This window comes from Anguilla anguilla, chromosome 11, assembly GCF_013347855.1.
Source record: "Anguilla anguilla isolate fAngAng1 chromosome 11, fAngAng1.pri, whole genome shotgun sequence".
NCBI lineage: Eukaryota > Metazoa > Chordata > Actinopteri > Anguilliformes > Anguillidae > Anguilla > Anguilla anguilla.
In genome coordinates, this window is record NC_049211.1 from 34353373 (window position 1) to 34377153 (window position 23781).

Here is a 23781-nt window from a genome sequence, read left to right on the forward strand (position 1 = left end):
GTGGGGAAGGAGTGCTGAGGAGAGAGGAGAAAATGGAGAACAGCTGATGAGGGTTAGAGGCAGATTTCTGAATTTTTGTTTGATAATAATTAATTTTGGCAGAGGTTACAGCGGTAGAAAATGTAGCTAGCATAGACTGGTAGGCAGACAGGTCGGATTGAGCTATGGATTTCCTCCACTCCCTCTCCGCCGCACGTAGGCTGGCCCGGCTGGTTCGGAGGGGGTCAGACATCCACGGACTGGGAGGGGACGAGCGTGCCTGCCTGGAGACTAGAGGACAGAGAGAGTCAAGTGCTGAGGAGAGCGAGGAAGACAGAGTGGAGGATGCAGAGTCAATGGGAAGGTTGGAGAAGGATTCAAGAGTGGGGAGTGAAGTGAAACAAATATGGGATTCATGATGCATGTACAGACCTTTGTTTTGTGCATATCCCAGATGTATGAGATTATGAATGGTGACTGTTGGTCAATTTTATGCACAATCCTGTCCATGTGATTAGCATTAGGAAAAAGCCATGAACAAATACAAAAAAGAAAACAAAGATGGATGCTGAAATGTCCCTGGAAACGTTCTTACGCACAGTTTACTAACAAATGTGACCGACCTCATGTTAACAAGCGTTTATCAAGACACTTTTTATATAATATTATATATGCTCTTGATGTTAACTACATTAAGAATAACCTCAAATCTACGCAATCTGAATGACCTCAAAATTGGCTAATCCGGCCTTGGAGAGAGACCGTGGTACGAGGCGCAGATATACTGACTGGCGGAAAGCGACATATGGCTGATGTTTAAGGCAATGGACGGAGTGTGGCACAGTGGGTAAGGAACTGCGCTTGTAACCGAAAGGTCGCAGGTTCGATTCCCGGGTAAAGACACTGCTGTTGTACCCTTGAGCAAGGTACTTAACCTGCATTGCTTCAGTATATATCCAGCTGTATAAATGGATACAATGTAAAGTGCTATGTAAAAAGTTGTGCAAGTCGCTCTGGATAAGAGCGTCTGCTAAATGCCTGTAATGTAATGTAATGCATTGTTAGTGTGTTTCCTTCTGTAAATCAACATGGAGAGGAACATACGAATAACTGACATTCATTCTCTGATACCTGGACACGTACAAAATCGAAGTCTGCGCATGTTTCATGAATACCTCCTCGGCTTTTAATAGGAACATCTCTTCAGAACAAAGGGGGTAAATTCTTGAGACCGCTGTCCAAAATTGGTGCTGAATAGGCAGGAAGGAACGAAGTGTGCGATTGCTTCCCCCCCCCCCCCCCCCCCCCATTAATAATAAAAAAGAAGTACCTGATCGGCCAAGCAAGTCATTTCTGTTTCATAAACACAATAATATGTGAATGCAAACAGCTACACTTACACTTTATCTGTGTAGGAACCGTATGTGCAATGCGTGCGATGCATACAAACTGAGTAAAAGGCGAAGTTAAAATTGTACGTCACGTGCAACAAGTTCCCATTCTCTGTAGGGATTAGTTTCTGAGCCTCGCAACGTTGCCTTGTCCCTAGAAAGAGACTAATAAGCTTAAGATAAAAACCTTTTTGCACAAGCTGGTGCGCAGACAGGACTGTCGACGATGTTGCTCGCTGTAAGCCTTCTCACAAGCAGTGTCGGAGGGGAAATATCGCAGTGAAACATAGAAAAACCATTCCGCTTTAGTTAGTTCTCCTTTTCTCCGAAGGGCGCAGACGTCGACGGGCAGTGACGAGGAGTGACGTCGTTCTTCGCTTGTAATGTATATAACAGTATTGAAATTGAAACAGGGCTTGTGGCTACGAGCTGTGACAGGGAGAAGCCGAAAGACTTGGAGTCCAAATTAGAGGTCCAGTAAATTTTACCTTTGGCCACAGAATCTCTACAATGGCAGAAAACTGCTCCGACAGTCATGAAGTAACATTTGACAAGCCCAAGGTAAGAAACTTATTTAAAGAAGGTCTACGAGCGGTATTGCCTGCCACCGTCATACATAGGCTACACTGCATTTGCTCCAACTCGCCGACAACAGTAAACAGCATACTTCCAATTACGCATTGTACACATGCCAATAACTTCACTTTACACTTTAAAATGAGGTTTTGCGTTTTGAACAGTAAAAGCTAGTTTAACAGTATCATAAGATAAATATTAGATTAAAATGTCGTGTTTTTAATAGTTTTGAAATTAAAACATGATAAAATGTTAACGTGTATGACTGTCACAATGAAAATATGATGAAGTTGGATTTTTGCAGATACATTATTTACGACTTTTGAAACTGTATTAGTCTTACCGTTTTATTCGCGGTATAGGTGAAGCTGTCCTTCACTGGTTAAGCTTCCTTTTAACATACAGGGAGGCAAATGTTTCTGCAGTAGTATCTGTTTTCATACCGATCAATATAATACGGGGGCTCCGGACTGGTTCCAGAAACTTGGTTGTCCAACAGCGAACTGCAGCAGTTACTAATATTTTAATCATAGAGATAAAGGTTTACGCATTGAATTGAGATATGGCTAACACATTTTTTGTATAATACATAATTGAACACAACTGAAATTGATGTGTGAGATTGCACACGAGTTTAGTTTTGTTACGGTTTGTTAAAGTTGTCCCTGGGCCGCGAGAGCATATATATGATGGACGCAGTAACAACGAAGAAAGAGGATGCTGAAAGTACCCCAACCACAAAATAACGTCGTAGCAGAACAGTCTATTCTGCAACGTCGGCGGCTGTACAAACCTCAGGAACACAGATCCTCATTCACAGGCTTCCTTCCGATGCCAACAGGTGACACCCTTCCGTGGCCATGTAGCTCAATTTAATGCGAGGCTACTGTAAGATAACACAATTAACAAGCACAGTACAAGTGGCAGTACATAAAAACAATCTAAGAAAAGGGAAACAAAATGTAACATTTATAAAATAGGACAGTAGCAGGAATGGGTCCCATTTATAGAGAAAACAGCATCTCTGACAGAAGTAGAAAATTCAAATGTTTTATTTATAAGTATTTTTTTTTTCTTCTTTCTTAATTAAATGCATGTAGGAGCAAGCAGGGGGCAGGTGCATTAAGGTGATTCATCAACCTCTCATTTTCATCTTTAAGCTTTGATCCTCTGATCCTTCTCCATCTGCAGCCTCGCTTTAAGAGTCTGGAGCTCCTCTTGAAACTCTGCTGCTGATGTCCTTCAAAACACAAAACAAAATCTAAGAGAGGAAAAGCAAACACAAAACAAACAACAACAGCAACAACCAAAAAAAAACTACAGCAATGTTGGTGGGGGCAAGGGGAGAGTGTGTGTGAACTTTAGTCTTGCCGCTTTGCTTCAGATGCCCTCCAATCCTCCAGGTCTATGCAGATTTGCCATTGTTTTGGTCAACTAATCGTAACTAATTGCACTGTAGCCCAACCTACAGGCTTCTACACAGCTGTTTCAACGCCAAACATTTATGAAATAGGGCAGCAGCAGGCCTGGGTCTCATTTACAGAGAAAACAGCATCTCAGACAGAAATAGAAAATCATAATATTTTATTTAGCTTAAGTATTTTTCTTTCTTCTCTTAATTAAAAGCTTGTAGGAGCAAGCAGGCACAATGAATAACCAACAAAATGAAAACAAAAACAGGGCACATCACGTATGGCACCTCGTCAATCCCCAGGCTGTTAAGGTGGGAAATGGCCGTAAAGGTGCAATAATATCAGGCCTCTGCTGCAGAAGGCCTGCCAGTTCAGTCACAATTGGTAATGTGCAAAATACCCTCACATCACGCCCATGGGCTGTAATAGGGACTATTGGTGATGTGCAACATGCAAACGTTAGGCCTGTGGGCTGTGCAAGAGAGATACCGAAGATGACTGGGCTGCAGGATCGTAAGGAAAAGTGCTACAGAGCTTACACTGGAGGACGCAATTAAACAATAATTATAAAATGACCAAAACGGTGACAAACCTGCTGCAGAGTTGTAGACAGCAGGAACAATCTCTATAAGCGACAAACAAACATTACCAATTAGCCTGGCATCAATGCGATTCACCATTTAACATCACAGGTATTACTAGGTTACATGCACACTGTCATACTGAACAATAAATACATTACTGTTTAATAGTTACATAAATCATGGTTTCATCATTATTAGTTATATTAAGAACACGTTTTTGTTATAACTGAGAACATGCACAAAACCACAAAGCTGCATGACTCGCACACCCTGCCTGTAGGCTACCACTTTCAGGCGGGCACACAGGTTTCCGCATTCTGTGGCAAAGGCATTACAACAATTCTCTCATATAGCATGAAGCATACGCAAATAATCGTCTCCTATCATAGAACTCTCTGCAGCAATGTAAACAGGTCTAACTTCACAACCGGCATTCCAGCAGTAGAACAAACTCCTTGTTCCTCTACGAACCACTCCCTCATTGCCCATCTTCCGCCGTGGTCTGAAGACTCATCTTTTCTGACTATACCTGGACTAACTATCACCACTGTGCGGGGCACTCCCGATCTGGGATCTTTTTTATCACTTAAAACCCCCCATTTCATGCTACACAGTACCTCCTGTGCCACTTTCATGTTACATGTAGCCTACCTCCCTCCAGCACTCATGTTGTACTTTGTATCATTATTTTGATGTTGTAGCTTGTCATGCCTCCTCGTTTGACTTAGCATAGGTTAGGTCAGAGTAATGTTTTCGGTGTGAACTGGACTTAATGTGCTCATGGCTATGAATAACTGTCACAAAGTCAGTGCTGTACCTTATCGGATCTGTTTTGTTTTTTGTTTTGTTTTTGTTTAGTCTGCACCCGGTAACCCCTGGAATGCCTTTTCCCCTGCTACTGCAGCAAAGCATCGCCGTCTAGGGCGAAAAAAACGAATGCTTTTTACCACGTAAAATTTACAAGTGAATTTAAAACACTGCACTTACTTACCAATAGTTTTTTTTTTTTTTTTTTTTTTTTTTTTAAATCACAAAGGCGCCATCGGTGTGAACCAGCCCGGTGGGAACGAAGACCTGTGTGTTTGGGGCGTGTCTGGGGCGTGTCTATAAACAACACCTATACGTGTACCTGTACCAACCGAATTTACGGTCCCTCTGGGAACGCTAATGATGAATAAGGTTCCTACCTGGTCACAAAAACATTATACCATGAAATAACAAAACATGTACAATCCGAGTGCACGAGCGGAACTAAGCGATATTAAATCCCGCTCCTTGCTCGACAGACCGTGGCGTCCGCCCCCTCCACCGCTCCGCTGAGAAGTCACTTATCGCTTCAAGCAAAATGGGATGTCGCCCCAAAATTCCAAATCCGTTTTTTCTTACGTGATGGATTCAGTTATGATTACTTGTAGCCCTACTCCAGCAAAAATCCTCTCAAAACATCGATAAAGATCCACAGAAGTACCAACAGTACAACACAGTAATCACCCCAATTAAGTGAGCGGTCTATTGAGCTATAGGTAGTGTGACAGAAATGATAGCCATTCACAGTAGGCTACATGTAATTTTGTATTAACTCAACAGTGATCAAAATAATCCACTAAAACGCTTTGCAAAAGTTGAAAGTAATCAGTGTGGCTATTTGTGCATTCTGTCATCTGTCATGTTTTCCACATTCAACCAAAGCTTCAACCAGATAAGACGATTTACTCTGAATAGCGCCACTCCAATTATATACTGCCTTTTCTGACCTCGTCCGCCAATTACCTTTGCACATTTGCGTGATGTCCACAATATCCGCGCGATGGCCGCGATCACGTTTGAGCTGACTGTGTCACTTGAGCTGTACTGGTGCGAGGAATCCAGTTGAATCAGTTTGCTGCCGAACGTCACAGTCCACACGTGTCTGTGGTCAAATCATGCTCTGCCCTACTGATCTCAGCCCTGAATTTATCCCACATGTAGCCTAATCCCTTTTTTGTACAGCACAGGTACGCCCCATTGTGTAACTGGCTGCTTTAATTCAACAATGAGTTGCTTTAATTTGTCAATTAGGAACTGAGTAACAGCGTAGACCAGCTCACCCCTTAGCTCTGCAGTAACAGGGCTGACACCTGCTCCCCGGCTTTGCAGAGGATATGTGCTTGATCAATAGAAGTCCATTTCACAGAACTGGGATCTACATCCTGGGTCCCTGAGAGCCGCAGGGTGGATTGGTTTCATTACTCAGCACTTAATTGACCAATTAAACAGCTGATTACACAGTTAACTGACCACACCTGGGCCTTGTTTCACAAAGCAGGATTACTGAGTTGGATAATTACACTGAGTTAAGCCCAGAACTCTCCAAAAATTGGTAACATGGACTGAAGTAAAAAGAGCTGTTCCAGGTTTTCCTTAGTGCAGTTATCCTGCTAACTCGGTAATCCTGGGGATGTTTCACAAAGCAGGATTACTGAGTTAGCTGGATTACCGTGTGGACTAAAACCCAGAACAGCTCTTTTTACTTCAGACCATGTTCCAGATTTTGGAGGGTTCCAGGTTTTACTCAGCACAGTTATCCAGCTAACTCAGTTATCCTGCTTTGTGAAGCAGGACCCTGCCTTTGTGAAATACCCCCCTGATTTATTGGGACTGAACATGCAGATGATTTTAAAGTGAAAATATAAGAGCAGAGCCCTGGGGTGGAGCATTCCAAGACTGGGGTTGACCCCCCTGTCTTAGTAGATGTTTGAACTTTTCTCCACACCTTCTGACTGAGCTAGGTTGTCCTGGTTGCAGGAAGAATTTGCTCTTGGATCTGTCGGAGTAAATTAAAATATGGGTGGCCTCCACCACCACTGGTAGAAGTTCCACCCAAACTGAACACGGAGGTGCTCTTTGGACCTATCAGACTCTGACTCAGCAGCCGAAGAGAGGCTCTGGGAGAGAAGCGAGAGCTGATAAGAACACGTTTTACCGCAGAGTTCGCCGCCCACGAGCGAGCCTCGCTCCATCCCCCTTATCGCGCTGTGCCGATTGGAGGAGCGCGGTGTCACGTGTGATGCGGCTAGCCCGTTAAAACCCGGGAGGTTTACTCACATCAGGAGTTTCATTGCGCTCGAGCCACTTCCTGCCTAATAAAAGCCGGTGGCAAGTCCTGATAATAAGTTCTGTTTAGTCTGCAGAAAAGTTACGGTATGTGTTATCTCTCGATGCACGGAGCAACTGAAACTTGCACCCCTATGGAACTGTGACATGTGGCAGTCTCAGAGGAACAGTTAATGATTAATTTGGCTATTCTATGAATGGAAATAAATAGTGTGCATTTTATAGAGCAGCCATAAAATTCAATATAAAAAAACGTATTAGCCTTAGGGCACAAGGCATAGGTTGGATCAAAGTTTCTGGAATATAAGTGCAGTCTGAAATTCACCTGTTTTTGTTGTTTTCATTGCATTTTGCCCAATGCCCTAATCTAATGACATGCCCCAAAGTTAGCATTTGGCAGCCATGTTGTGTGAAACATGTCCAGAACCCTCAGAAAGCTTCCTTCCTACAATCCTGAGACATATGTCCCCCTCTGTCCTTGAAGCTTAAAGATAATTTAATATGAAAATGCAAAAATTGTAATTGTAATGTGGTGGCAGTGTAGTATAATAAGCAAAGAGCTGGTCTTGTAACCATAAAGGTCACAGGTTTGATTTCGAGGTTTGAACAAGGCACTTAACCTGCACGGCTCCAGGGTACATCCAGCTGTATAAATGGATGCAATGTAAAAAAAAATGAGTAAGTCGCTCTGGACAAGAGCATCTGCTAAATGCCGGTAATGTAATGTAATGTTAAAATCATCATTGCAGATGTACCCTTACATCCAATACACACCAAAGTTGTCATGAATGATATTCAGATAACGTTTGCAGTCCATGACAAAGTAGAAGTTGCAGTAATAAATTTTGGCTGTTTGTTTTGAACTTAGAACTTCTTGGAACTGCCAGAATGGCCTCCTCCCAAAGAAACCTCTCTGTTGACGTTACTCCCACTGCTACGTCTGGAAGACTTTGCTGTTTCCTAGGGCCAACACTTGTGGTTTTCACCCATCACCTTGTCATGTCTTTGTCCATCCCATCTGTGTCAGTGACCTTCTCTGGACGTGCCGGTGGCCTCCCTGAAAAGGGTGCCCTGATGTCTCGTGCCCTGGCTCCCAGCCATGTTTTTCTCTCTGCTGTTCCACCTCAGTGCCTCTATCCTGGCATCCCCTTCAAATCTATTATCAGCATGCTTACAGGCTACCACCCTCGAGCGGCTGGTCTGAAGACTGGAACGCTCACTATCGTTATTGCACCTTGCTTCATTCTAAATGCACTTTCTAAATTGCACTGCCAGTGCTCAGCTCTGAAACCTAAATGGATGTGGTTGCAAACAGCAACCACATCCGTTAGCCAGGTCAACGACCTCTTTGAAACAATGATCTGCAATTTTTTTAAATGCAGTTCTAGAGATTTGAAACAACATCCAACAACCAGATCTGCAAACTCATACAAACAAGTCTGCAACATCATCTAAGCAATAAGGCATCTTCAAATTATTTAAATGTTATACTAAATGTCTACAACCTCAACCAATGGCCAGGTTAGCAACCTAGTTTGAATAGTAAGGTATGTGGCCTACTTTATCCAGTGGCATATTTAAGCCTGCCTTGTCCTAATGACTAAATGCTTCTTTTGTGTCAGCTGGTTCCAGCAATTCCACCACCTCCCTGTCTCCAGCTCAACTTCATGTTTTATTCTGTGTTTATTTTAATTTGTCTCCTGACATTGATGTCCAGGGGGGCGTCATTCTATAGCCAGTTGTGACCCCAACTCTGGATTCCTAGCCCAGGATTAAATGCATCAATCATTTCTAATGGGCAGCATGCTTTAATATAATTTCTTCTTATCCATTGTGTGAAAATTTAATTATTCCTAATCACTTTTAGCTAAGAATTGATCTGACTTTTTAATGTGAAACCGTAGCATTTTAAATCGGTAATGCAGTCGCTGTTATTTGGGGGAAATGAGCTTTAGCACGACAGCTTCAACATCTGGACCCTTTAGGCTGCTGGCGTCCCATTGCTTGCTGTCCAGAATTGGAGGGGACCCAATCAGGCACAAGGCAACACACTCATTCTACAATAAAATTTGTGTCCCAATACAGGATTTTCAATTATTCATTCCGACGATTCAGTGTGTTTGCAAAACAAAACAACCCTTAACCCCAGTTTTTACATTTACTGAGCATTACAAATAAAATATAAATAAATCACTTCTTTGTATAAAAATGAAAAAATAATAAAATATAAAGTCTAGTCTAGTTTTACAGTGATGATGGAAAGATGGTAATTGTACTTAAAGTACAACTTTTCCAGAATGAACACCTTAGTTTAACAACCGTCAGTGTTCAATATCTGTAGCCTAATGCGTAGACTGCAGGGCTCATCAATGCTTCAGAGTGTGGTGCCTTACCTGAATGAGCCACCCTGCAGCCAGATTTTTTTACTTTTGATGGCTTAAAACATCGATTCGCTGTTAGTTTGGTTTGAAAGTCAAAATAATAGATAAGGAAAAATGAGGAACAGATGTGAGTTTTCCACAAAATTATTATATTTACTAACTGAATTATTGAGGAGAATTCCATTCTTGGGAAGTACTTATGATTTCAGCCTGTCCACCAACCCCCACACCCCCAATGACTAATCAGAGCACCATTAAGCTCAGTTATGTGCCAGTCATCGTGACTTCCAGTGACCTGAAAGAGCTACACACGCACGGTGTCCAAACACACGCTTGTGCAGTTACAAGATGCTCTCAAGACCACTCGTGCAGTGTGACTAGAGTACTCGTTTCGCACGCTGTACATCTGTTAAGCCCGTTAATGGTGTTGTCGGTGCTTTAGCTCCCAGCGTCCTGTTGGGCAATGCATGTTAAGCACGCCGCGGGGAATTCTTGCGATTCTTGGTCACGACAGCATGCAACAAAGGGAGGCCTCGTTAGCCCTGAGCTGGGAACAGACCCTGATTATCTGCTCCAGACGTGAGCCACCTCCCCACATAATTTAATTCCCTCTGTGCTGGCCTTTGCAAAGCTCTGTGTCCCCCCTGAGCTGAGCCAACGCAGTGTTGTGCTGTTCAGTGTGCTAGCTTTAATGCAGAGTTGTGCTGTTCAGTGTGGTAGCTTTAACGCAGTGTTGTGCTGTTCAGTGTGCTAGCTTTAATGCAGAGTTGTGCTGTTCAGTGTGGTAGCTTTAACGCAGTGTTGTGCTATTCAGTGTGGTAGCTCTAACAGAGTGTTGTGCTGTTCAGTGTGGTAGCTCTAACACAGTGTTCTGCTGTTCAGTGTGGTAGCTCTAACACAGTGTTGTGCTGTTCAGTGTGGTAACTCTAACACAGTGTTCTGCTGTTCAGTGTGGTAACTCTAACACAGTGTTCTGCTGTTCAGTGTGGTAACTCTAACACAGTGTTGTGCTGTTCAGTGTGGTAACTCTAACACAGTGTTCTGCTGTTCAGTGTGGTAGCTCTGACACAGTGTTGTGCTGTTCAGTGTGCTAGCTTTAACGCAGTGTTGTGCTGTTCAGTGTGGTAGCTTTAACGCAGTGTTGTGCTGTTCAGTGTGGTAGCTCTAACACAGTGTTGTGCTGTTCAGTGTGGTAGCTTTAACGCAGTGTTGTGCTGTTCAGTGTGCTAGCTTTAACGCAGTGTTGTACTGTTCAGTGTGGTAGCTCTAACGCAGTGTTGTGCTGTTCAGTGTGGTAGCTCTAACACAGTGTTCTGCTGTTCAGTGTGGTAGCTCTAACACAGTGTTCTGCTGTTCAGTGTGGTAGCTCTAACACGGTGTTCTGCTGTTCAGTGTGGTAGCTCTAACACAGTGTTGTGCTGTTCAGTGTGGTAGCTCTAACACAGTGTTGTGCTGTTCAGTGTGGTAGCTCTAACGCAGTGTTGTGCTGTTCAGTGTGGTAGCTCTAACACAGTGTTCTGCTGTTCAGTGTGGTAGCTCTAACACAGTGTTCTGCTGTTCAGTGTGGTAGCTCTAATGCGGTGTTCTGCTGTTCAGTGTTAGATTTATGTGTGCATGTGAGTGGTATGTCCTTATAAGTCAATGCCTGTATGTATCCCTGCTCTTTCAAGCGTTAGTTTGAAGCCACTTGAAGTACAGACGTGGCAGATGGGGAGAGGTAAATCCACAGGTAGATCATTTATACATCTCGCGTTCTGAAAAAATACTGCAAAGGATGCACTCGTGTTTCCTTGCTCAAGCGAGTGGAATGAGCCTTCTGAATTTCCTGCTCTGAATCTCCTGCTGTAATTCTCATACTCTGAATCTCCTGCCCTGCCTCACCTGATCGGAATGTCGTGCTCTGAATCTCCTGCCCTGCCTCACCTGATCGGAATGTCGTGCTCTGAATCTCCTGCCCTGCCTCACCTGATCGGAATTTCGTGCTCTGAATCTCCAGCTCTGAATCCCCTGCTTTGAATTGATTGCACTTGAGATTTGGACGGGCACCATGAACAGGCATCTGGGTAGCGGGTGAGATTTACAACTGCCGTCTACTAGTATACGCCAGGCCTCTCGGTGTGGGGGCGGGGGGCACGCACAGTTCAGTTCAGTGATCATCCCTGGCATCCCAGCCCTTTTCAGTGTCCAGTATCCAGTCATGTGTTCCGCATTTTAGATGTGGACCAGCCAACGGGTTGCACAACCCCGCAGCCACCCAGATTCTGCCTGCTGGGCTCCCAGCTTGCCCTTGGCAATGTCTCATGTTGCTCCACTCGCTTTCGCAAGGAGCGAGGTTTAAATCAAGCTCACGTGCAGCGTGTTGATAAACACTCTCCTCCAGATTTAACATCGGTTCATATGCTGGGGGCCAGTCGGGTTTGTCTGGACTGCACATGCAGACCATGCTGATGTGAAAGTTTTACAGTGTTCTCAAAAACTTTCTAGAAAAGCAGACAATTAGACAATTAAATGCCACTGAAATGTATAAAGAAATTAAATCGAAAACTAACCGTTAGGTGAGATACACAATGCTAAAAAAGAGACAGAATTCTAAAAATGAGGTAAAAGAAGTAAAACAGATTTAAAAAACAGTGACAATGAAATAGAAAAGAGTAATACAGTGGTAGAAAATTTAGGAAATTGTTATTCTTTGCATTTGTGCCCTTCAGGTTGAGCTGCATGTGCACCTAGATGGAGCCATACGATTGGAGACGATCCTGGATGTTGCAAAGTAAGTGAAAATGACTTCCCCCTAAAATGCTCCTTGTTTGTCCTTCACTGTCACCAGCATGCTAAAAGAAAGTGGTTAATGGATCTATTTCACACGCAGTTATTGAGTTTAGCCATTTTCAACACGTGAACACAATAGTGTCTGCATTGAAATGTTTGCTTTTTAGCCAAAGTTAAGAACGGAAGTTGAGTAAATTATTGAATACAGCCAAAGAAGTAGTTTTACATTCGTATATTCTGAAGGTGTACTTTTAATATTATATATACAAACTCTTATACAACAGTTAGTTCCAATCGTGCATTGTGATTGGCTGAGACACATTCCATGAGCCCAAGGACAAAAACATAGCAAACAATGTACAAGTGCAGAAATATATTACAGCCATATAGAGGAGTTCATATGTAAAAGATATGTGAAGCCCTACACATAGCCACAGAATACATGACAAATGAAATTCTTTGTTAAGGCCATTAATACATTGGGTGGGATGGTATTAAGTAGATTTTAAGTAGATGTTTATCCTACAAAGGGAATCTAAGTGGGTACATCTGCTTAATGTCTTTTTGAGTTTTGCATTGCTGTCTCGAGTACCATTTCACCGCTCCCTGCGCTGTGAGATATTCTTTTCAATAAATAAATTAAACTAAGTGACTTTTCTAAAGAATCTCCTTATAACTAATCCAAACATTCAAAAAAGTTCTGTCCTTGGATTTGTCAGAAAAGGCTGGTTTAATAAATCAGGCAGAAAATTCCTTCTAGCAAAGAAGAGCGCAGCCATGCCGATCAACACAGCCACACCCTTGGGGGTTAATTATGCAGGAGGGACTCGTGGTGTGTGCAGTACGACAGATAATTGCAGGGCAACACGGTGTTATTTTAGCCTTGAGGTTTTGTGAGGACCGTGCTCAGCTCGAAACCTCCCAGGGAAGGACGGTTTTGGCCTGCGGGGCTGTCTGCCTCGTTCCAAGGGATCTTTGGCTCATCCCTCGGTACTCCTCGGCCTCCGAAGGTCAGCTAGCCGCCAGCTGCGTGCGTTTCTGGAAGCGAGCGTGTGCTTCGGGGACGAGCGCGAGCTCCCTTGCGGCCTGACGGGGGGCGGCGTTGCAGCAAAGCAACGGAAACGTGACTGGGTTCCAAACGGGGGGGAAAGAACACTTAAACACTTGGGGACACTTAAAGAAAAAAAAAGGCAAAAGTTGGTGGAGGTAACGGAGGCTGATGTAACGCGCTCCTCTCGGTGCTCTGCGTTGCAGGAAGCGCGGGATCCAGCTGCCGGCGCAGACGGTACAGGAAATGAAGTCACTGTGCACTGTGGAGAAGCCCGCCACCCTGACCGAGTTCCTCTGCAAGTTTGAGCAGTACATGCACGTCATTGCGTGAGTCCATCTCTCTCTCTCAGGCCCTGCTTCCAACACAGGCTCCAGCCACCTACATATCTTACTGCCATCCCACCATTTTACAAGCCCCTTTCCATTGAAATACCTTCTTGTCTATCGACTGTTCATTTTTCTATCCATAAATATTTGTCGGCAGAAAGACAGATAAGGTTATTACTATTTTCAGCGTTCTCAGTTCTACCATATGAACATTAATGAGCCATAGAGCATACATAGTAACTGGAGAGGGTAGGAGGGGCTAGACGGTGAAGTCTAGGAAGTAATAGGAAACGGCCTCTACTGTGCATGCCTGAGGGCAAAAGAGCTGGCTGCCCATTGAATTCAATATACAAAACCAAGGTGATTTAACAACCAAAGAAAACCTCAAGCGTCCATTTTTTATATCATAAATTTCATTATGTGAAGCAGTTTGTGAAACAATGGTCGCTTCGGTCCAGAATTTGTCTGATAAGATTTACTGTACATTTGCCTGCAGAATTACATTACAATATTTTCACATTCTGCTTTCAATATGAAATGTAACAATCGTTCATCGAGTTTAAAGTGATTGTGGTTGAAAATAGTTGAAAGACTATTGTTAACGCAGAGGGATGTGTCTACTACAGATCGACCAAATATCTATTCAAAGTAATGTCAGTAACTGCAGTAACACTTGGTTCAAATCAGGCATAACATCCCCAATGCTCCACAGCACCAAATGCAAATGCACCAAAATTTACTCGAAGATCTCACAATTCTGTGGCATTCCAGTTTATATGTAAATTCCACCTTTTAACCCATATTCTGTGATTCTGTCTGCGATTTCTGCAAAACGGAAAATATGAGCCCACACATATAGCCTACTGTAGCCTACCTCATAGAGGAAAATGATTATCATATCATATCATATCATATAATATACTTCTCAATATTAGACAATATTTTCCAGCGTGTGCTTTGGCACAAATAAACCTTCAGGGTGAATGTTCTGCACTATTCATAGACAGCTGGCCCCCTCTTGTAGTTAACATTAGTATATAGGCTGTTTTAGTCTATAGCCTAAAGTTACGAAAGATGCTTGATGATAACATTACATAGTTTCATTGTTGCCAAGACTGGTGATCAGACCATTAAATAGTTTCATTTTTAAGATGATTGAAGACGATTGATGTTGATGTCTCTGCTTTTCTTTCTTCATTGAGAGATATATGGCAGTTAGTAGTATGATTAATAAGTTGATTGTTAAATTTAACAAAATAATTATCCGTTGTTTAATGCGTATTAATGTAGAGGAATTAGAAGATGTATCATTCTTACAATCTCTTGTTAGTCTTCATGAATGCTAGTAATAATATGCTAATTCCAATATATATTGTTGTAAGCGTAGATATACGAATAAATAAACAAACAATGCAAGTTCGTAAAAAACTTTATTCCTGTTATTTCTGTGCAGTTTCACTAGAAAGTATTTTGCCAGTAAAGTACCTGAACTTCATTTTACAAGCCCAGGAACTTTATTGGGGTTGGGGTTATCTGCTAATTCATACAAATTAACCTGTGATGAGAGCAGTACTTTATCTATAGATTGATAACGTGGACAACGATTCTATATGGCAAAGGAATGTTTCAGGAGTGTTTCGCTCAGGAGAGGCTGTTTTAGCGGGAGATAATACTTTTATTTGCCTCAAACTATGGGAGGAGACATACAGTGAGACTAAAACATTTATTGGCCATTATGTCAGGTCCTTCATGATGTCATGGAGGACCCAATAGCTCAGAGCTCGGTAATATATTGAACTCCACCCATTCAATCCACACATAGCAACTGATGGAAATGTTTAGACTGATATAATTTGGTATTGCAATGCAACTGATTTCTTGTACTGCCGTTGATGCTTAATACATGCCATAGTAACCCCATACAATGTAGTCTGAAGCCAATCTGAAGCCAAATTACCTTTATAGTCTTTTTCAAAATGCCATCGGAAAAGTTTTGTTTTGCCTTCAGTTGGGGCGGCACGGTGGTGCAGTGGGTAGCACTGTTGCCTCACAGCAAGAAGGTTCTTGGTTCGAAGGGGCCTTTCTGTGTGGAGTTCACCTCCATGTCTGCGTGGGTTTCCTCCCACAGTCCAAAGATATGCAGGTTAGGTTAACTGGAGAGTCTAAATTTCCCCTAGGTATGTTCTCCAATCTATCTCCAGCGAGCTCCTTCCCTATCTGTCTTCCATTGTTAATTCCTCTCTCTCCTCTGGTCATGTTCCCTCTGTTTTTAAGATGGCTCGTGTTACCCCACTACTCAAAAAACCCACCTTAGACCCCTCCGATGTAGCAAATTATCGACCCGTATCCCTTCTACCCTTTCTGTCCAAAACCCTTGAACGAGCAGTTCTTTAACAATTAACCTCTTTTCTCCATCAGAACAACCTGCTAGACCCTCACCAGTCTGGCTTCCGATCCGGGCACTCAACAGAGACTGCACTACTAGCTGTGACGGAGGCACTTGCCACTGCAAGAGCCTCACGCCTTTCCTCTGTCCTGATCCTTCTTGACCTGTCTGCAGCTTTTGACACGGTCAACCATAAAATACTCCTCTCCACCTTGGCTGGGATGGGAATTGCCGGGACTGCCCTGTCTTGGTTCTCTTCCTATCTTGCAGATAGGACCTACCAGGTCACCTGGAAGGGGTCTGCCTCTGCCTCTCATCCACTTGTTACGGGAGTGCCGCAGGGATCTGTACTGGGTCCTCTGCTGTTCTCCTTATACACCAGATCTCTTGGTTCAGTCATTCATTCACATGGTTTTTCCTATCATTGTTATGCAGATGACACACAACTCTTCTTTTCTTTCCCCCCCTCGGCCACACAGATCAATGATAAGATCTCTTCCTGCCTGGCTGACATCTCCACTTGGATGGCCAGCCACCATCTGAAGCTCAACCTCAACAAAACTGAGCTGCTCTTCTTCCCGTACAAGACCTCCTTGCTTCGTGAACTCTCAATCACGGTTGATGGCACCACAGTGACTGCCTCTCACTCTGCAAAGAGCCTGGGGGTGGTCCTGGATGACCAGCTGGACCTCAAGGAGCACATCAAGGCAACATCACGGTCCTGCAGATTCCTCCTATACAACATCAGGAGGATTCGACCATACCTGACGACGCACTCCACCCAGCTGCTCGTCCAGGCTACGGTGACCTCTCGCCTTGATTACTGCAACTCTCTCCTTGCAAACCTGCCAGCTTGTGCCATACAGCCACTACAGATGATTCAGAATGCCGCTGCCCGACTCATCTACAACCTCCCCAAATTCTCCCATGTCACTCCTCTGCTGCGATCACTTCACTGGCTACCGGTTGCTGCCAGGATCCGATTCAAAGCCCTGACCCTTGCCTACACTGCCGCCAACAGGACAGCCCCCATCTACTTGCAGGACATGACTCAATTCTATGTGCCTGCTCGACCACTCCGCTCTGCGGCAGCAGGGCGTCTTGCAACCCCTACCACCCGCCCAAAGGGATCACAGAGCTTCTCCACCCTAGCTCCCCAGTGGTGGAACGAACTCCCCGTCCCTCTCCGAACCTCCCCCTCACTATCCATCTTCCGCCGTAGCCTGAAGACTCATCTCTTCAGACTATACCTACAATAACCACCACCACGCTGTATATATTATATATAAAAATAAAAAAAACCCTTTTTCCTATCACTTGTTACATGTTGCCCCTTCCCTGCACTTCTTGGTAAATTGTATTCGTCCTAATACTGTAGCTTATTCTTCTGCCTAGTTTGGCTTTGCAGATGTTAGACCAGGATAGTGTTCTTTGTTCTCGGCTAGAAATAGCTTTACAAAATAAGTAATTGTACCTTACTGAACCCGTGTTCAGCAGTTGTCTACGATCATGAAAATGCACTTTTTGTACGTCGCTTTGGATAAAAGCGTCTGCTAAATGAATGTAATGTAATGTAATGTAATGTATGAATGTGTGAGTGAATGGTGTGTGTGGGCCCTGCTATGACCGGGGGCCTGCCCAGTGTGTATTTCTGCCTCTTGCCCAATGCAAGCTGGGATAGGCTCCAGAACCCTCCGTGACCCTGACCGGGAATAAGCAGGTATAGATAATGGATGGATAGAAGTCTGATACTCCCCAGTGTCTTCAATGTTTTCAGTTTAAAATGCACAGTATAAGCTTACTTCTGGGGCTTCATGGCTCAATTTGGCTGAGGGCATGCTGCCCCGTCTCATTAAATATGCATGTCTGCATTTTGACACCATGGAGGTCACCACTGGCATAGTTTCAGAATACAGAAATTGCACATAACTTCGCAAGAGATAGCATTTCATCATTTTACGAGGCTTTTCCGTCTCTGGCAGTTCCGTGGCGGAACACTGTTAGTCTCATTACATTACATTACAGGCATTTAGCAGACGCTCTTATCCAGAGCGACTTACACAAGTTTTTACATAGCACTTTACATTGTATCCATTTATACAGCTGGATATATATACTGAAGCAATGCAGGTTAAGTACCTTGCTCAAGGGTACAACGGCAGTGTCCTTACCCGGGAATCGAACCTGCGACCTTTCGGTTACAAGCGCAGTTCCTTACCCACTGTGCCACACTCCGTCCTACTCCGTCTCAAATCGGTGTCATCTTCTTTTCAGCCCAAGACACAGTGGGCTAACAGTAGAGCCACTATTCACCGTTTCGAGTCAGGACAATGCACTCTCGTCCGCGGGGTGCTGCTTTTGAGTGCAGCCTTAACAGCCTTTGGCACGGATTCGCTCTTACCATTTTTGAATTCGGGTGTTGGACGCTGGCGTGCGCAAGAAAAAAAGATGACGACGCAACAGTTTCGCATTCAGTAACAGTGTCACCGTGGCAACGAAGTTGTAGCAGGTCGCTATGGCTTTTTAAAGTTTCGAAATGGGTCTTTTTTTTTGGTATTTTTGTACTGACTGAGGAAGCGCGAGTTTCGCTTCTGAAAAATCTGAAAAGGCTGCACTACCAGCCCCCCTCCAAAACATGTTTTTTTTTTGTGGTGTATTCCCCTCCCCCTTCACGGGAACAATAACAACAATAATGAAACAATTATGTGGCGGCAGGGCTACAGTACTGCTGAATGAACGGTTCTTTATGGAGGCCATTGAAAGCCCCTGTTATACAGAGCCGCCTCCCCCCACCACACCGCGGGGAAACTGCTAGCCGCGGTGAGCCCGGCAGCCCCACTGCACCCATTCATTTCTGCACGCCGCAAGGTTTCCTTTCAGCGCCGCCAAAATGAAAGACTCGGAAATAACTGCCTTTTTGAGGTCAGAGGCAGCAAAAGGAAAACAAAATAACAGAACGAAAAACCTCCTGCGCAGCACTGACGCTGACATGTGGGCGAAAAGGCAGAACTGGAAATGCTGCCGTTGCCTTCTCATACACGGAATAGAACTGGCAAGGTCCCTGGACACCGCTGCTCCCTGGAACACACATTATGGTGGCAAGGGCCCTTAAATCAAGGTCGACTTAGGGAGCCTGCAGTAAGAAAACATTTTTGAGTGTGGTAAATCCTTTTACACGCACGCACAAACACACACGCTCACCCAAATACACACGCACTGGCACGCGCACACACACACACACACACACACACACCTTTATGCCTGGGGGTCTCCCACCCTGGTCCGGGAGAGCCACAGGGTCTGCTGGACTTTTTGTTTCTCTGCACATAATGAATTAAAACAACCGATTACTCAGCAAACTCTCATCTGCTTTTTTATACAGTTATATATATGGTTAAATGCAAAATTACTAGAGCAGTGACACTGTTCATGTTGGCTCTGCACTCCAGCTCAGTTGCTTTGAAATAAAACAATGAATATGAGCTTTACGTGCAGACTGTCAGTTTCAATTTGAGGGTATTTAAATCCATATTGGGTGATCTGTGTAGGAATTGCAGCCCTACATTTTAGGGAAGAAAAAGTAAAGGGACAACTGGCTACTCGGCTGTTTCTTGGCTGGCTGTGTGTCTTTGAATCATTAGTGCATGAAAAGAAAGCTAACAAAGGCCTAGAGTTGATTCTAGGTGAGGGATTTGTATTTGTAATGAGTCTGTTGCTGCTGTTTCTCAACATGAGGACCAAATAAATGTAAATCTCAGTAAAACTGGCTGTCACAAGGCTGAAAAATCTGAATAAACTGATCAGAGACATAACCAACACATTGGATGTGTAAAATGAACTGTTTGATACATTGTTAAGAGGCAAGCACACATTGGTGAGCTCAGCAATAGCAAACGACCGCGGAAGTCCACTTTCCCAGCATCTGGCGATGTACATGTTCGCAGACTTCATGAAGCCATCAAATGCAAAGGATTTGCAGCCAAGAACTAAATATAATGACTTTAATTCATCCCTCCATCCATTATCTATACTCGCTTATCTATCGCAGGGCACACATACCATTCACTCACACACTCATACCTATGAACAATGTAGAGTCTCCAATTTGCCTACCTGCATGTCTTTGGACTGTGGGAGGAAACCGGAGTAGCCGGAGGAAACCCACGCGGATACGGAGAGAACATGCAAACTCCATTGAGAAAGGCCCCAAGCCGAGATTCGAACCCAGTACCTTCTTGAAGTTCAGTCTGCACTTGAACCTCATATTCATTGTTTCATTTCAAATCCAATGTGCTGGAGAGTGCTGTACAGAGCCAGAACAGCACAGATTGTGTCACTATTGCAATAATTCTGCATTTAGCTGTATATATATATATATATATATATATATATATATGTATATAAACTGTATAAAAAGCTGATATGTTTGCTGCGTAATCAGTTGTTTTTTTATTATATGCTGAGGGGCCAAAACCACATTGTTTAGGGCCACTAAAACTCAAGGGCTGGCTCTGATCTTCAGTCTGATAGGAATTTCGTTGGGGTCCAAAGTAGAGCTGAGCCGTGGCGTCTTGCCTACCATGGTTCTGAGGGTCTGCTAAAAAAAAAAAAAAAGAAAAAGAAATAAAAAGGTGAATATTATACTTGGTGATTATAAATGGGCCTCCATGCATTATCGGTAATGCCACACATTTGTATTTCTGAGAGTCACACTTAGCAGACGCTCTTATGCGACCAACAGCAGTGGAGGGCATTTGTCCATTACTGTTGGTCACTTAAGAGTGTCCGCTAAGTGACTGCAGTGCCGTGTAATGCCTGATTCATGCCAAGAGCAGGTCAACAGGAGCACTCTGCAGCACTGTGGCTGTAACTGCGCTGAATATCTTTGTCAGATTACCCAACCATTCAGTAAAAGTCTTTGACTGTTGGCCAAGACGACACCGAATGAATAACAATGTACCAGCTTGTCAGAGCCAGAGTGCTTCCTGTCGGCATGCGCCGTTTTCTTTTCTCCCCTCCCCCCCCCCCCCCCTAGAGGCTTACGAAAGCGTGCTTGTGGTTTTACTAAGAGCTGACAGGCTAGGAACGGGCTGAAAGTCTGATACAGTACTAGATTGAAGGGGCAGGGTGTGTTTGGGGGAAGGGGGGAGGGGGGGGGGCTGGTAAGCGACACATGACCAATAACACGCATGCATCATGTGCTGGTAACATCCTCAAATTCAAAGGCTGAGTACTTTTATGCTGACCGTAACCGCATTCTGTCTGAGGTTCCTTTCCTTCCTCTCTCTTCCTCTTCCCCACTGCTGCTATCAGATCGTCTTCTTTGATCTCACAAAAGTTTTCTTTCTTAAAAATGTTCAAACGAGAAACCAATATGGGATTCATGACACATGTGCAGACCTTTGTTTTTGTGCATATCCCAGGTGTACGAGATGATGAACGCTGACTGTGTAAATTTTATGCACAATCCTGTTCATGTGATTAGCATAAGGAAACAGCCATGAACACATACAGATAAGAGAAAAATGATGAATGCCAAATTGTTCGTGGAAACATTCTTACACACAGTTTACGATCAAATGTGATTGTACACATGCTCTGTGAATGAGGCCCCTCGTGTAGACAATTCATTAAAAAAGGTCTATATTCAGTTCCATCATTCATCCAACATTCATTACAAATGTACACAAATCTGGATACATGAGAGTCTATTACATGATCTATACTGTACATTGCATATTAGATGTACAGAAATCGGTAAATGTGCATGCATCATATTTTTTTGTTTGCTCTAACCAAAAATAAACCGCTTCCTGTCAAACCGCTTCCCGGTTCTGCTCAGTGCACATGTTTTGTATACTATGGCTAGTCTGCATAGTTTTAAGGGGATAGCTGTCCTTACTCATGTGAAAAACTAAGCTTAGCATTGCTTGTCAATAGTTCCTGTGACAATTCCTTTAAAACTTTAAAGAAAGAAATCACCACAGTTGTGTAATGTGTGTTGTTACCTATGATTGTTGAAACCAAATGTGGCTTCATTACTTTTTAGTATGTATACGCTTAAAATCAAATCACCAAATCACCCTGGTGGGCTCAGAAAAACTGGTCCTCCAATTTGACATTTTAATACATTTACCACCATGCATTTCACCATCATCTCATAGACTTCAATGTGAGCTTGAGGCAGGAGAACTACAAAAATGGTTCCATACACACTCTTTGGAGATAAAGTCGAATTACACCACCCGTTGAGGACAAGTACCGGTTTTCTAGTTCTAGTTCTAGTTTTTTTAAACTCTGAGTTGAGTCTTAAGGCCTCCACCAAACAGGCCGGGATCGGTTTGCCCAGTTTGCAGTGTGTCAGACTCAGTCAAAATCTCCTCATCCTTCTCTCACTCCTGCAGGGGCGACCGGGATGCCATTAAAAGGATCGCCTACGAGTTTGTGGAGACCAAATCCAAAGAAGGGGTGGTCTATGTGGAAGTGAGGTATAGCCCACACTTTCTAGCTAACTGCAGCGTCGACCCCATCCCCTGGAACCAAAAAAAGTGAGTATTTATAACGTCATCTTTTTTCAGCAGACTTCCAAACGCAAAGTGCAGGCATGCTTGTTTTTTATGGCCTTTTATGGCCTTGTTTTTATGGACCTGGGGGCGGTAACATGATTTTCTGCGTACTTGCTATACTAATGGGATGCACATGTTAGAGTAGCAGTTTGTCTGTTTTACGAGGAAGCGGAATGTTATGACTATATGAGGGGATATGAACGGGGACTGTGGTGCTCCAGGGGTGACCTTACCCCCGATGATGTGGTCAGCCTGGTCAACGAGGGCCTGAAGGACGGGGAGAGAGACTTCAACATCAAAGCCAGGTCCATTCTCTGCTGCATGCGTCACATGCCAAGTAATGCACTGTTCCCTTCGTACACACGCACACACACACACACACTCACCTACTCACACAAGCACTCACACACACACACACACACACACACACACTCACCTACTCACACAAGCACTCACACACACACACACACACTCACACTCACCTACTCACACAAGCACTCACACACACACACACACACACACTCACCTACTCACACAAGCACTCACACACACACACTCACCTACTCACACAAGCACTCACACACACAGACACACTCACCTACTCACACAAGCACTCACACACACAGACACACTCACCTACTCACACAAGCACTCACACACACACACACTCACCTACTCACACAAGCACTCACACACACAGACACACTCACCTACTCACACAAGCACTCACACACACAGACACACTCACCTACTCACACAAGCACTCACACACACAGACACACTCACCTACTCACACAAGCACTCACACACACACACACACTCACCTACTCACACAAGCACTCACACACACAGACACACTCACCTACTCACACAAGCACTCACACACACATGCACACACACATACACACACACTCACACTCATGTACACACACACACATGCACACACACAGAGACACACACACACACTGTTCACACAGCTATAATCCATAAATTTAGCTAGCCTTCTGAACTTTAGCTCCACATACTCAAAATCTCTAAGGGCGTTAGCTCTCATAGAGCATTGGCATTTACCCACTAAAATCAACATTTCCTGGGAAGGACCTAGAGAATGAAATATGTTCTGTCAGCCAGAGATTGTTTCCAGATTGTTGTGCACCCTTGTCCAAAGATTGGTGGGAAATGAAAATGGGGGGGAACTCCAAGCTCATCTGGAAAAACAGTTTGTTTTGGTGTGAAATATGACATGTTTTTATTGACAAAAAGCATT

The 23781-nt window shown here is 43.9% G+C and overlaps 1 protein-coding gene and 1 long non-coding RNA gene across 6 annotated transcripts in view; one reads left to right on the top strand and one right to left on the bottom strand.

Moving 5' to 3' along the window:
* Nucleotides 1-261: 261 nt before the first annotated feature.
* On the bottom strand, nucleotides 262-5777 carry LOC118207357. Of its 3 annotated transcripts, XR_004761369.1 has the most exons (5): nucleotides 4760-5616; nucleotides 3951-3983; nucleotides 3087-3186; nucleotides 2740-2832; nucleotides 262-294 (listed from the first exon to the last, which is right to left on the bottom strand). It is a non-coding gene; the product is annotated as an uncharacterized LOC118207357 (long non-coding RNA). The 3 variants fall into 3 exon arrangements; XR_004761368.1 differs by lacking the exons at nucleotides 262-294; nucleotides 4760-5616 and adding an exon at nucleotides 5713-5777 and having other exon boundaries at nucleotides 2609-2832; XR_004761367.1 differs by lacking the exon at nucleotides 262-294 and having other exon boundaries at nucleotides 2609-2832.
* Nucleotides 1708-23781, top strand: part of ada (adenosine deaminase) — a 35534-nt gene continuing 13460 nt past the window's right edge. The window contains exons 1-5 of one of the 3 annotated variants that reach the window (XR_004761366.1): nucleotides 1708-1931; nucleotides 12125-12186; nucleotides 13440-13562; nucleotides 22353-22496; nucleotides 22736-22851. Coding sequence is in view for 2 of the 3 variants with exons in the window: in XM_035380843.1 (XP_035236734.1) it covers nucleotides 1881-1931; nucleotides 12125-12186; nucleotides 13440-13562; nucleotides 22353-22496; nucleotides 22736-22851 (496 nt within the window). In the remaining variant the exon portion in view is untranslated. Of the gene's footprint in view, nucleotides 1932-11427; nucleotides 11487-12124; nucleotides 12187-13439; nucleotides 13563-22352; nucleotides 22497-22735; nucleotides 22852-23781 lie in introns of those variants that run through there. The other 2 variants (XM_035380843.1, XM_035380844.1) reach the window with 2 other exon arrangements.